Source organism: Hoplias malabaricus, chromosome 8 (genome assembly GCF_029633855.1).
Source record: "Hoplias malabaricus isolate fHopMal1 chromosome 8, fHopMal1.hap1, whole genome shotgun sequence".
NCBI classification, from domain to species: Eukaryota; Metazoa; Chordata; class Actinopteri; order Characiformes; family Erythrinidae; genus Hoplias; species Hoplias malabaricus.
In genome coordinates, this window is record NC_089807.1 from 4,165,460 (window position 1) to 4,180,862 (window position 15,403).

A 15,403-nucleotide genomic window follows, 5' to 3' on the forward strand; every position below is an offset into this window, starting at 1 on the left:
GAAATTTTGACTTTCTGAAGATGTGATTTTAAATACCCGGGCTTTCGCTAGTTTTCAAAGGCATCCCCAATCAAGATCGGAATGTGAGATTAGCATCCAGAGCAGGCTCGTAAAACCTCACTCCAGGACGTTTACGACCCAAGGTCCCAGGGTCAAGAGGAGAATCTTTGCAAAATGCAGAGAGAGACAGAGACTCAAACTTGATTGAAACTCACAATGCCCTCTTACACCTTTTTAAAGACTGTTAACTCTAAAAGACTCAAACATCCCAAAGTTCTTACATGGAAAAGAGGTTGTATATGGGCACAGCAATCAATCAAAATGGCTGGGATTAATTTACATGTGTTTAAAGTCATTTTTGTTTAGATGAGTTTATGTAGAACCGAGGTAGCCACATACTATGTGTGTAGTTGCTTAATAGTTATGTAGAACATGGTTGTCTTAATGATATTACTTTGTGTTAGCATCTGATCTTTTATATTGCAAAAGCATCATTCAGAATCCTGGGATGGTCAGGAATTGTCTTCAAGTCTTTGTCTTGTCAAGGGTCATAAATTCTATGTGATGCCACTACCAAAGTACAGGAAACAGCCAATCAGGAGCAAGAAATGCTCCAATTCTCCCTTGTTGAGGACGAATCGGGTATTTGGGGCGGGTTTTTTAAACTCTGGTTAAAAACCTGTGGCGCCAAACGACACAGGCTTCTTCCCCTTTTTCTCCGCTGTTCGACTCTTCACCTCAAGGCTCCAGACACTTGTGGCATTTCCTCTTTTAGTCTTTTTCAAGGCTAAAGAGTAAAATGACCCAGGGTTTTTTGAAATTACTCTGCAGGCGTCAGACTCATGGCTTTCTTCAACAGTCTTGGGCCTTTAAAGCGTGATCCAGATAGAAACTACAGGTTAAGAAAAGCTATAGTTCAACCCTAGCGAGATTTCAACGCCACACCCAGAGCATGAAGGAAAGCTTAGACCTCTGACCCTCAAAAGGACAACAACGCCTCCGGACCGAAGAAGACAACGACGAAGAAGACGGCCGCACGCACCCTCAGAATGACCTTCTGAGATGAGGCCCCAGGAGAGACCTGCATGGACTGTCTCTCACAAGGCGGCAGATCGGCGTCGACGACGAATCCCCGCAGAGACCTTCAGAACGCCACCAGCTCCGACGGCTGCGTCTGAAAGCCTCGGGAGAAAAGGAACGCCCGCGGTTGCAACCTACAAGGCGTCTGCAATTCTCCAGGAAGTCGTGCCGGAAGGCACCATCAGCGACATGCTCCCTGTCCATCTCCGGATACTATGTAGTGCTTATGCCACCGCAACGTGTGCAATACTATTTCCACTACAAATGATATGTTTGAGGAATAAAATGAACGCTTTTAATCGCTTCTCTTCATGCTCCCAAGTTCGTGGCCACAAAGTGTGTGATTGAGGGAGTCCTAGCCCTCAGCGTGACCTAAAAGATTCATATTTGAATGCCCCTGAACACAGCTGTGAACATTGCATTACATTTGAAATACTTCTGGACCGACTGTGTATAGTGAAGCTAGGGAGGTGGAGCTCCTACTGGTAGTGTGTAGAAGTGCAGTATAAGGATTTTTAGCAGTAAATGAAGTGTGTACGTGTGTTGTTATTAGTAGAGTGTGTGTAAGCTTAATATTCGGTGTATGTTTCAGGTCACAATGACTACATCTGTCCAGCCACCAACCAGTGCACAATCGACAAAAACCGCCGCAAAAGCTGCCAGTCCTGCCGACTACGCAAGTGTTACGAAGTGGGCATGATGAAGTGTGGTATGTTGGCCTTGGTTTACTTTTATTCTATCATTGCTGATGACAGGTTTTGCATTGATTAAATTTAGACCAACATTCTATGCTGATAGACAATGGGAGTCAAACTGGGGTCGTTCCAGGCCAGAGCTCTGCAGAATTTAGCATTTTTCCTAGTCTTTCTCATTCTTTTGAAGTAGAAAGCAAACACACACACACACAAATTAAAAAGCAAATTACGTTTTCATCAGCTAGTGAGCTGTCTCCCTGCTGCTGCATCCCACTGTAAAATGTGGATGAGGCTTTCTTTATTGTTTCTTTATTTATAGTTTTAAATGAAGACTTTTAGCGATTGTGCATTGTGACCTCTAGGTGTCAGAAGAGAGCGATGTAGTTATCGAGGAGCTCGCCACCGTCGGGCTCCACACATTCGGGATGGAGCTGGCACGGACGTGAGGCTCAGAGGTCATTCGCAGAGGCGTCAGCAGCCCCAACTCCATCTCAGCTTCTTCCCTCAGGGGTCTGATGGTAGAAGGTTCTGCATGTCCCCCGAGCAGCTGGTCCACTGCATGCTGGATGCAGAGCCACCCCAGATTTACCTCAAACAGCAGATGAAGAAACCCTACACCGAGAGTGGTGTGATGATGTCCCTCACAAACCTCGCTGATAAAGAGCTTGTCTTCATGATCAGCTGGGCCAAGAAAATACCAGGTCAGTCTCTGGGTGGTTGTACATTTTTGTGCAAAAATTAAATGTACAGTACTGTCCAAAAGTCTTAGGCACCCTAATTTTCTGAATACAAATTCATTCATTCATTCATTATCTGTAACCCTTATCCAGTTCAGGGTCGCGGTGGGTCCAGAGCTTACCTGGAATCATTGGGCGCAAGGCAGGAATACACCCTGGAGGGGGCACCAGTCCTTCACAGGGCAACACAGACACACACACATTCACTCACACACTCACACTTTTGAGTCGCCAATCCACCTACCAACATGTGTTTTTGGACTGTGGGAGGAAACCAGAGCACCCGGAGGAAACCAGAGCACCCGGAGGAAACCCACGCAGACACAGGGAGAACACACCACACTCCTCACAGACAGTCACCCCGAGGAAACCCACGCAGACACAGGGAGAACACACCACACTCCTCACAGACAGTCACCCGGAGGAAACCCACGCAGACACAGGGAGAACACACCACACTCCTCACAGACAGTCACCTGGAGGAAACCCACGCAGACCCAGGGAGAACACACCACACTCCTCACAGACAGTCACCCCGAGGACACCCACGCAGACACAGGGAGAACACACCACCCACCTTTAGACAGTCGCCCCGAGGAAACCCACACAGACACAGGGAGAACACACCACACTCCTCACAGACAGTTACCCTGAGGAAACCCACGCAGACACAGAGAGAACACACCACACTCCTCACAGACAGTCACCTGGAGGAAACCCACGCAGACACAGGGAGAACACACCAACTCCTCACAGACAGTCACCCGGAGGAAACCCACGCAGACGCAGAGAGAACACACCACACTTTTTTTTAAGTTTACCTCACCAATAATAATAATAATAATATTCATGTTACAAAAAATGTATGTCTGTAAAGAAAGCAACGTATTAAAGAGGGTACCTTCAATAAAAAAAAACACAATAAAGGCCCCTGAGTTTTTGCAAGAAAAACGAAGTGTGACGATACAATTCTTAAAAGCTCTGTGGCAGATTCTTCAAGATGCTCAGTAAAACTACTATCTAATTTCTTTTTAAAACGGAATAAACTGTACCTAGGGCTAATATTTAAGAATAAAAAGAAAAGAAAATTGCCGTCACATACAATACTGACTTTCTTTCGTTTATTAATGTTTACTCCACATTGTTGTTAACTCCGTTATTTTTGAAGTCATCTTTACTGTCCAACATTTTTTGCATACATAGTAGTAGTAGTGTATATTTCTGCATACTTTGAAAAATCAATTCACTCTTTATCAGCTTCCATTAAGCAATTGACCTGCTCCTGTAACGTTAGCACACACATCTACTCTCAGACGTTAGATGAAACTCAGTGATCTCCAGAAAGCACAGATCCACTGCTCCCTAACACAATGCTGGGGGGAGTTTATACCCCGATAGCCCACACATGGCATTGAGCAATGTGGCCTTATGCTGATAGGCAGGTCCTCCACGGTGATGATTCAAACTGTGTGCAACAGCAACTTTCTACATTGTGTTGCATGATGCTAATTACAGCAGTGTGATTCCCAGTGCTTCTTTAGATAAATCACCTCAACCCCACAGAACAAAACTAGAAGCAATTTTACGCCTGTCAGTTTTCAGAAATGACCAATTTTTTGACTGGGGAAGAAGATTTATTCTTCAGATGCTTTGTGAATGTGAGTGGACATGGTTTGAGAGCTGAAATTGGCTGAAATGACTCTCACTGATTGAAGCCAGATTGATGTGGTAATAGAGTTGTATCAGGACATGGCTGAGTAGTGCAGAAATATGCAGGTGTGGAAAGTGTACCTCCGTAGACCAAGATTTCATCCATTTTATCTTTGTTCTTCACTGTTCTACACGATACCACTGTCCATCATCTGCCATAACTTTAAAATGAGCTCATTTATTTTACACGTGTTGTCCATTACATCAACAGCTCTATTCTGGTCAGGGTCGTGGTGGGTCTGGAGAGCGAGGCAGGAACACACCCTGGACAGGGCTCCAAACACTCACACACACACGCTCATATCTGTGGACACCTACCCTGTGGGAGGAAACTGGAGCACCCAGGGGAACCCACACGGATATGAGTGGATCAGACACAGCACAGGCTGAATGTGGTGACCATATATATTTGGTCATACACTAATCCTGCCCCATGGTCTCCTGTGCAGGTTTTGTGGAGCTGAACCTGCCTCTCCAGGTGCAGCTGCTGGGGTGCTGCTGGCTGGAGGTGCTAATGCTGGGCCTTATGTGGAGATCTGTGGATCATCCGGGAAATCTCATCTTCTCCCCAGACCTGAAACTCAGCAGGTATCTGCTCAAGTTCTCACTTCCTTCACAAGCCAATATCTATGGGATGAAGCTCTGAATATTATTAGAAACTTGAATAATGAGATCATTAGTGGTTATGAATTTTGCTGCTTGAGAAATGACACTTTAACAATGTGGCTAGCAACTTCACCCCAAACAAACCATCAAGTGGGGAAGTCACTCTGCTGTTGGCAGCTATAGTTCCCGGAGCTGATGAATAATAGATTGAATACTAGGAGTATAATGGTATAATAGTAGACTTGATTCCAGCGATGTCATTTCAGTGCAGTGTTAGGTCCCCGCGTCATAGATGTGAAATTATTCATAATTCAACCTCTTAAAAATCTTGAACGTTAGAGGATCCAGTAACGTTCTGTGGATAATTGTGCGCAGGAAAAAATGTATCAGGTTTTAAATTGTTTACTTTACACCAAAGGTGTGATAGCAGCAGTCCTTCAGAATCCCATTCATTTCCTTTATGGAGAATTCCAGCTTTATACCTGAAACTCCTAATAATAGGTGTGTGTGTGTGTGTGTGTGTGTGTGTATATATATGTGTGTGTGTGTGTGTGTGTATATATATGTGTGTGTATGTGTCTGTATATGTGTGTATATATTTGTGTTTGTGTGTGTATATGTGTGTGTGTGTGTGTGTGTATATATGTGTGTGTATGTGTCTGTATATGTGTGTATATATTTGTGTTTGTGTGTATATGTGTGTGTGTGTGTGTATATATGTGTGTGTATGTGTCTGTATATGTGTGTATATATTTGTGTTTGTGTGTGTGTGTGTGTGTGTATGTGTGTGTATATATATGTGTGTATATATGTGTGTATGTGTCTGTATATGTGTGTATATATTTGTGTTTGTGTGTGTATGTGTGTGTGTATATATGTATGTGTGTGTATATATATGTGTGTGTATGTGTCTGTATATGTGTGTATATTTGTTTGTGTGTGTGTATATATATGTGTGTATATATATATGTGTGTGTATGTGTCTGTATATGTGTGTATATATTTGTGTTTGTGTGTGTATGTGTGTGTGTGTGTATATATATATATGTGTGTATATATGTGTGTGTATGTGTCTGTATATGTCTGTATATGTGTGTATATGTTTGTGTGTATATGTGTCTGTATGTGTCTGTATATGTGTGTATATGTTTGTGTGTATATGTGTGTGTATATGTGTGTATATGTATGTGTGTGTATATATATGTGTGTATATATGTGTGTATGTGTCTGTATATGTGTGTATATATTTGTGTTTGTGTGTATATGTGTGTGTATATGTGTGTGTGTGTGTGTGTGTGTGTGTGTGTGTGTGTGAGACAGTCCACACTTTGAGAAACACCTGTGAAGAAGTGCATTCACTTTACTGTGAACCACTCAGTAAGAGATGTGAGTGGATTAACGAGCTGCAGCCTTCGAGTTTGACTCTCCGTTGTCCTGACAATAGCTGAAATAGAGATTGTGATTGGTCCTGCTGTGGAGCTTGACTCTCCAGTTCACATGGTTTAGGGAGTGGATTTCTAAAAAGCGGCAGCACTTTATTATACAATTGCTGTTGAGGAACCAGGTAAATAGGTTCCAGAACGCACACGCTTCAAATTTGAGAGGACAGGCTCTAGCCTAAATTAATGTGTGTGTGTGTGTGTGTGTGTGTGTGTGTGTGTGTGTTGGGACATTGAGTATTAGTTGTCCATTGTGATTATCAGTAAGGTCTTAAGTGAGCGTGGCATGTTCCCATAACAGGCTTATTTTCCATGGCTCTTACTCAGGTAACAGCGAGCGTGAGTTGTAAAACGCAGTACAGTGTGTGTGTGTGTGTGCACACGTATGTGTATTTTATTCTGAGGCTTTTCAATAACACTTGGAGGTCAGTGGATATATTACAGCAATATCTCTACACTTCAGATACAGTCATGTGCAAAAGTGTGGACACCACAGGTTAGAGTGTTCATTCACTAAATGTCAACACATTCTTTATACAACACCTTTAAGCACTTTATACAACATAACATTTGGTCTGTGCAATATTTGCAGCACATTTTATATTGTTTCTTTTAAAACACAGCTAATAAATAGAAATATTTCATAGTAAAGTGTGTGTAAACATAACTTTAAAATCATGTTGATTGACTACAGTAACGGTAGCGCTGGGCAATATGAGCGCAGATCAGTATCATGTTATTGATGAGTACATAACTGTACATTTGACCACGGTTACGATTAACGAATGATAAATTAGTTTTTACAGTTCAGTGCCTCCAGTACGCTCCAGTATTAAATATGGGATATTTTTTCTAATGTTGCTAGGAGCTTGTTCCTCTCGTTTGTTGAGCACTGTTTATATTTGGTGTGTGATGTGTGTGCTTTGGTCTCAGTGTTTACATTTGACTTCTTTTTGTTCAATGTCATCTTTGATTAAAGTCAAAGCAAAACACGTCCAATCCACAGTCACTGTGTCTTTCTTTGTAATGAACTGCTCGAGTCGCTCGGTCGACCTCAGCGTTTAGGTTCTCCTCCGAGGTGCTTCCCTGTGGCTGAATCACTTGACTACAATGTGGTCGTGTGGTTTTAAACGGACAGCACAGGATCACACATTGGGAACATGACAGAATTTAAAAACAAAAGGCAAAATTTGACATAATCAATATAAGCCGGATTATGTCGATTAGCGGTTCTGAATGTCGATTTCGATTATTTTTTGATTAATTGCCCAGCGCTAAGTAAAGATATTGCAAAAAATGTCCATTCTCACAAAAGAACAAATCTTTACCTCTTTTTGTCTCTCTCTGTCCCTGTCTCTCTCTCTCTCTGTTTCTGTCTCTCTCTCTCTCTCTCTCTCTCTCTCTCTCACTCTCTCTCTCTCTCTCTCTGTTTCTGTCTCTCTCTGTCTCTCTCTCTGTCTCTCTGTCTCTCACTCTCTGTCTCTCTCTCTCTGTCTCTCTCTCTCTCTGTTTCTGTCTCTCTCTCTCTCTCTCTCTCTCTCTCTCACTCTCTCTCTCTCTCTCTCTGTTTCTGTCTCTCTCTGTCTCTCTCTCTGTCTCTCTGTCTCTCACTCTCTGTCTCTCTCTCTCTGTCTCTCTCTCTCTCTCTCTCTCTCTCTCTCACTCTGCCTCTCTCTCTCTCCTTCTCTCTCTCTCTCTCTCAGGGATGAAGGGAGCTGTGTGGAGGGGATTATGGAGATCTTTGACATGCTGCTGGCGGGTTCCTCCAGGTTCAGAGAGCTGAAGCTGCAGAAAGAAGAATACGTCTGTCTCAAAGCGCTCATTCTGCTCAACTCCAGTACGTCTGAGTCACCTTTATTACACGCAGACTAATAGTTCATTAATAATATGACTAATATAACACATTCACACACTCATTAATTAATCAGATTAGAAACCAGCGTTGATTGAACGGTAAAGTAATCTTTAAAAATCAGTTGATAGAGGAATAACAGCCGTGTAAATGATCATCCACTCTGCGATTAAAATCTGCGACTCTGTGTTGTTAGTGAGTTGGTCCACGTTCTGTGACGTGCTTCACGTAGAAAAAAGTGTGGATGACGTAAAGCTGTGTACAGAACACATTTGCCACATCTCTGTGTGTATTCGTCTCAGACATGACGTCCCCGGAGGCTGAACCAGAGTTGGAGAGCAGATCCAAGTTGCTGCGTTTGCTGGACACGGTAACGGACGCTCTGGTCTGGGCCATCTCCAGAACAGGACTTTCTCCACAGCAGCAGTCCGCTCGCCTCGCTCACCTGCTAATGCTGCTCTCACATATCCGCCATCTCAGGTACTGAAGCAAGAGGGGGTTGCATTGACACACTGTTGCTGACGGACAAAAACAGAGATGATATACGTCTACATACGTAAAGATAGTCATGTTCTATTACTTCTGTGAGGATTTGATGCCATGTCTGAAAACCACTCTCCTTTCATCTGCAGCAACAAAGGCATAGTGCACCTGTCTGACATGAAGAGGAAGAACGTAGTTTTGTTGTACGATCTTCTGCTGGAGATGCTGGACGCTAACACCAGCCACATGTCCGGTGCCCTCTGCTCTGATCCTGAATACTCCCCTCCAAAGGATACGTGCACGCAATCGCACACACAGTCGAGTTTACCCGGCCAAGTCCAGGGTTCTGTGGCCCAGCAGCTTGCACAGAACCTGGAGAAACGGTCTGACCACGAGTGACAAAAGCACACGTCCCCCACGGATGAAGCTATAGAACACAGTGTAAATCAGCTTTGCACTACATTTTATAACTGTAACATCTTCACTCCCCGATTGACTCTGAGGAAAAATGTCGTTGTAGTCAATGTATCTAATGTTTTTCATTGTGAGATTGTTGTAAGAATGTTTTAATATCATTCAAAGTTGTGTAAAGACGGTGAATCTTAGTCTATTGGCGGATAAAATGATGTTTTTGAGAAATACCGAAGATAACTTTACTTCTTCCAAGAAATAAGGCTTGAAATAAGTCGTAAACTATTTTAAATCTCCCCTCCAGCCGTCGATTACACACCTACCAACTTCTGTGTTCCTCGTAGTTACACATTCGTTATTACAAAGACGGAACTCCTCCAATGTCTTAACAGTCTTTTAGATATAACTCCAAACTTTGGCCTTCGTTAAGCATCGACAAATCAACGAATGTTCAAGAAGTACCAGCCTTTATCTCCGTTCAGCTCTCCACCTTTCTTCTGCTTCTTAGGTTTATGACGGAAGAAACATTGGCTCTGTGCGTTCACCTATTTGAAACTTCACTGACGATACGTCTTTAACGTATAAACGCCGCACATGCTAACAACGTTAAACACTTGATTGTCACCGGAGGGGATCTTCAAAACAAGTAAAACTGTCTAGAAACTGGTGGAATATTCTTACTCATCATCTCATTATAAGAAATATTATATAGATTGAATCTGTTATTGCTTCAAATGTAAATTTTTGGGCAGTGCACCACTGGACTTTTTGGTATTGCAGACGTTTGGGTGACGTATTCTACTTGACCTGAGGACCTGCATAGATCTGCAACTCTGAGATTTCCAGATTTTTTTTGTGTGTAAAATTGTAATAAATCCAAGAAACTGATGTTATGCAAAAAATCAAGAATTTCGTAGGTTTCAAGAATTCACATTGTGCAGAATTTTAAATTCACACATTCAAATACTCAGATTACAAAGAATATAAAGAATTTTTGGACTTTTAAAGACTTTATATTAAGCAGAGTATACAAAATTCACTACCACTATAAAGGTTTATATATGGTTTAAATTTCAGTTTATTAATAGTATCACCTTAGATTGTAAACACCTTAAATATTAACAAAGATAAAAAGGGAAACTGACCTCTTTCATCTAATAGTGGAAGTGTCAGATCTTACCGAAGATATCGAGGTAAAGAATATCTTTAGAATGTAAATTTAGTCATTTTACACGTTACAGAGCAGCACATTATCATCAGAGTCTACAAAGACATTCTATCTGAGGTTAACTAATTAAACTTGGTGGTTAAAGGGTTAAACTTATTAACAAATATGTGCTGGAGCTGACAGCGTTAACGTCGACTGACGGAGTGAGGTCAGTGTTCAGAGATCTGAGGTTTAACAGTGTAGACGGACGTGGGTTCACTATTTGGCAAACGTCAGGGCAGTATTGCACTTTTTATTAATATGTTATACATGATTATTAATGAATTTTAATGCACTTACAATCTAATTAATAACCAGATTGTAAACCATTTATAAACCTTTTGCATGTGTAGTCTAATTCTAAAGTGGTACCCAGAAGTCAGGAATTCAGATGGAATTTCAGATTGCACCGAACTGATTTTTAACTCTTTCCAGTGTGGCACAACACGGGGAGGAGTGTTTATGTGTTTATGACTCTGAAGCAGTCTTTTCTGCAGCGCTCCCAATATTTTTGAGACCCCTCCACTTTGACAAACACATATGTCTTTTGCTTCCAAACTTTGACTTCTTACAAAATAGTTACAACTCAATTTTACAGTGGAATTATTACACTAGTGAAAAAGTGACATGTATTATATTATTTATTTATTTGCCACTGCTTTATTGAAACCCCATATTAAGGAATCACATTTTACAGGTTTAGACAGAACTATTGTCCATTCTCCCCATTTTGTTTTAGTTTTTGCAGTTGAAACATCGTACGTCAAAATAACGAAACAAAACATTAAAAGAAATCGAACTAAGTGTAAACGACATTTAGACTTGGTAGGGCCTTTTACACAGGTGTATATTTAAATACTGATATTCGTCTTAGAAATAGATTTTTTATTTCTAACACGGCAACTCAGCGTGTCCAGACTTTTGATTGTACCGTATGCCTCAAGTGCTCCATAGCTGTGAAGCCAACTACATCTCAAAGGAAAACTGCACTAGCCATGAATTTCTTCTTCTCCTGTTCTGGAAGAGGCCGCTGGGTGCTACTTACCTTTTGCGATGTTTGATTTTTATTCAGTTTTAAACAGAGTCTCAACTTAAAAAGGGATCAATTTTGTTGGTAAAATTCTGCCAAATAAAAAAAATAATTATAAAAAGGAAATGCCAAGAATCTCTACGTCTTAAAACCAAATGAAAATGTTCAAGATGAAAATGCATTGTTGACTATAAATATGCTGTTTGGCCCGGTTAGAATACACAGTGAGATAAAACTGATAAAGATGTGTACACTTTTAACAGGTTTTGTATTTTGTACATTTCCTTTGTTAAAAAAGAAAAAAAAAACAAAAAAAAAAACTTGTGCACGTGGGTAGAACTTACTCTGGTGCACTGACTTTGAAAAGGTTTTACTGACTCTCCTGTTAGTTCCTCTTTTTCCTACTGTCAGTTACTTACAGTAGCTCTACAGAATGTTGACAAAATTCCATCAAACTTGAAGGAACTACAAGGTTTTGTCCAGATCCAAGTGTGTGTTAATTAAAGGTGCACTATGTAACCTTTGGGGATTTGGAGACATCTCAGGTGGAAATGTGTAATTGCAGCAACGTATGGAAGAACCTGTTGTAATGTGGGTCATGCCTTGGCTTCTTCACCAAGTGGATGGATCTGAGGATTATGGATGGATTCGATAATTGTGATAAATCTGTTGATTGTGGATGAAGGTAGTGTTAGAGAGAATTCAAGGTTTGCATCTTAACACGCCCAGATCACGAGCTAAAATAAAAATGGTTGGCCATAATTTTAGCCATAATTCTGTATTGTGTTTCAACATGGTGAAAGTTGGTATGAATGAATGCAGTTGTGGGCAGAGCATGGTTACGACACTCGCATAGTTCAACGTGTGTGTTTTGTTGCTACTAACTAAGTGTAAAAAGAGCCAGTGGAATTTTCAGTCAAAAACAGAAATGTGTTTTTTTCTACTTCTACTATTTTTTTAATCCTGGACCCCTGTATACATTCTGCCATTCAAAAGTTTGGAATCAATATTTTCAACAGTTTTAAACAAATTTAGCTTAGAAATGCATTTCATGAAATGTTAGATGTGACCAAAATGAGAACAAAATTGTAGGTTTAAAAACGGCTAAAACATAAACCAGTCATCATCCATTTTTACCAGCTTCACCAACCACACAGGACCCAGTAAACAAGGAACGTCCCTGGACGTTCAAAATAGGTCTAAAAGTAGTCTGTCCGTCAAGGACATATTTTAAACGTCAATGGACGTCCAAAATCCATCTTAATAAGTTAGTTTAGTGGTGACCAATCGATAACGTCAGTGGACGGCCAAAACGCGTTTTATACAAGTACTTTATTTCGGGACCAATTTATAACGTCAATGGATGTCCAAAATACGTCTAATAGTCGTCTTTTCAATGTCTGTGTTTGGACGTCTTTTCAACTTTCATTTTCAACCTTAAGAGAACGTTGATTAGATTATTTCATTACGTTATTTCAACGTTGAATCAACGGCTAAATGTTTACTGGGGAGCCCTTTGTAGGTTTACAATTACATACTAAAGTTCACTCGTTACTCTACATACTTTGCTTGCCCCATTGTACTATGTTCTTTAATGGTCAGAACCACCATAGAGCAGGTAGTATTTGTGTGGGGCAGTATGTAGGAGTGGATCAGACACACCAGTGCTACTAGAGTTTTTAAGCACTGTCTACTTTGTTAGACCGCTACCTTGTGGTGTTTAAAACCTTACGCATCGCTGCTGTGTCCTATCCACGGGTCCTAACAGAACACACAAAGGAAGAAAATTTGATAAAAAAAAAAGTACACATAAAAATAATTCCTAAAATACAGAATAAAACATCTAATCCATTTTGGTTTCTAACATGATACTGACATCTCTATTCCAAACCTTTGAATGGTGGACTTTGCATTTTGCATTTTGGAGTGAATAATGTTTGTAAAGTTTCTTGTGATTTGTATTAATGTGAATTCTGTCTCCATTCCGCTTAAGAATAACAAGGAATGTCCATAATGCAATGTACATAACGCCGCTAAACTCAGTAAACACAGTTCAGGAAAGCAGTGTTTAAGAAAGAACAGATTCAGTGTCTTTTCATTTGGATTTCTGCCCGTGAGCAACCCCTCAAGATTTTAAATAACTGTCTGTTGAAAATGGAAAATAAATAATAATTTACAAACAAACCAAAAAACACTCTTATCCAAGTTTCTTGGCAAACAGTTTTATTTATTTTTACATATAAATTGGATTTGAACTATACATTATTCCATAAATATTTAAAAATAAAACCAACCTTTAAACACTCTTATTCTTAATGCTCAACATCTGTACTATGGCTCTAGTTGGCAGTGCACTTCTTTTAGTGACCATTAACAGGAGGCTGTGTTAAAAATAAATAAATAAATATATATATAATCTCTTAAGATAGTGCCAACATTAATTCAACTTCAGAAGTCATTTCGCTGGGACGGCGGCTGGCATTTTACTGGCTGATCATTTTAGCAGTCTGATGTTTCTGCACAAAAAGTAGCATAGTTAACAGGTAAAGCGAAGCTAATGCTAGCACTTGTTAGCTGAGGAGATGATCAACATTAGGTGATCGAATTTTTCGTTATGAATGTTCCTTATTTTAAGGAGCGAACTCGTGTGAAATGCACAGTCCTACTCTGCAAGTATTGCATACATTCTCTTTTTGGCATAAATATATATACCTCAATACATTCATGCAGATTACTGTGACCTCACTATGAGGTCAGTGGGAGACAAGGTGTCCGTCGCTAACATCAGTCCAAAAAATTTAAATAAATAATAATAAAAAAAAAAAATCACAAAATACCAAGAACATTAATGCAACTGAGAAAGCAGAGGACTGTGTCATGGATGCGAAGCACCAATTTTATGAATAAATCTAAAGCTACGTATCGCCCCCTTGTGGCAAATCTTTAACTTGCTAAACATGTGTGAGTGAGTGAGATATAAGCCAGGTTCATGAGGTCTAATAACTGTCACCAGCAAAGGAAAAAACATCAGCACAATCAACCTACCATTTTTCTCAATTATAATTTAAATTAATAACCTACACATGCACCAGTGAGTAGTTTTACAAGATTTAAACTCTCTTACGCAAGCATTAAGATGACGCCCATCAAACGTTAGCTTTAAACGAGAGGATAGCACTTAAATGAATGACATGAGAGGTAAGTATATCATATCTGCTCTCGTCCTCTTCTCTTTCTTTCTTTTCATGGTTCTGACCAGGCCTATGGCAGTTGAATCTGCTACCGATAAAAATAAATATTATAATTGCACACAGTAAAAGAGTTTCTAGATTAAACAACAAATCAAAGTAGTCGATATGTACAAAAGTAGGTCAATCCAGCTTCAGTGTAAGTGTAACTTCTTTAAAAACCGTTATAAACAGTGGTGTGTTCCAGGGGTTTGCTGGTTTGGCGAATCATCACCTTATACTAGATTTGACTATGAATTCAGAGCAAAATGTTCTTCATCCATTCTTCTCTTGTATCGAAAATTGACTGACAGTCTGAGATCACAATACTGAGACTGCCTTCTGAGAATCAATACTCTGCCAAAATAAAATGTCAAATAACATTTAAAAATAACTAGTAGAAATGCCATGGCTGGAGTGATATAGTAGAAGATGGTACACCCCTTTTTGGGGGGGTATTTTATACATTCCACCTATTTTCTCCTGATTGACAAAACCGTTCCGTAGCATTAAAGAGTGGGGTTGTGGTTCTCATGTAGGTGGAGGTCCGTTGGTGTAGCGAAGCATGGGGTAGAAGGAGCGGGCAAAGTTATTGGACAGTGTGCAGCTGTAGTCGTCCTCTGACAGAGGAACCAGGCAGGTGAGCACCAGCAGCAGCAGAAACAGCAGATGAAGGGGGAACGCTGCTCTTAAAACACGGTACAGGAACGGCCTGCTGGGGGAAACCTTCTCCGGCCTGGACACAAAGAAAAAGGGCACTGTATTTAGAAAGAGCCCATGGACAGTCAAAGGCATTCAGCAGATTGGAAAAATGGTCAAAAGACTTTTCATCTTAAGTTTCACAGCAAGAAATTCAAGACTAAACCCTGATCAAGACCCGACTGTTCGGCTAAATACACCCCTGAAGTGGTGGTCACTGTAAGTGG

At 40.5% G+C, this 15,403-nt stretch overlaps 2 protein-coding genes across 3 annotated transcripts in view; one reads left to right on the forward strand and one right to left on the reverse strand.

Moving 5' to 3' along the window:
* esr2b (estrogen receptor 2b) overlaps positions 1 to 9,989 on the forward strand; it is a 29,790-nt gene extending 19,801 nt beyond the window's left edge. For both annotated transcript variants that reach the window (XM_066679577.1, XM_066679578.1), the window contains exons 4-9: positions 1,673 to 1,789; positions 2,138 to 2,476; positions 4,672 to 4,810; positions 7,971 to 8,104; positions 8,422 to 8,599; positions 8,752 to 9,989. In XM_066679577.1, the coding sequence (XP_066535674.1) occupies positions 1,673 to 1,789; positions 2,138 to 2,476; positions 4,672 to 4,810; positions 7,971 to 8,104; positions 8,422 to 8,599; positions 8,752 to 9,001 (1,157 nt within the window). In that variant the 3' untranslated portion in view covers positions 9,002 to 9,989. The remainder of the gene's footprint in view (positions 1 to 1,672; positions 1,790 to 2,137; positions 2,477 to 4,671; positions 4,811 to 7,970; positions 8,105 to 8,421; positions 8,600 to 8,751) is intronic.
* A 3,537-nt stretch (positions 9,990 to 13,526) lies between these two features.
* The window catches only part of syne2b (spectrin repeat containing, nuclear envelope 2b), a 167,208-nt gene continuing 165,331 nt past the window's right edge, over positions 13,527 to 15,403 (reverse strand). The window contains exon 126 of the mRNA XM_066679143.1: positions 13,527 to 15,213. Coding sequence (XP_066535240.1) covers positions 15,009 to 15,213 — 205 coding nt within the window. The 3' untranslated portion in view covers positions 13,527 to 15,008. The remainder of the gene's footprint in view (positions 15,214 to 15,403) is intronic.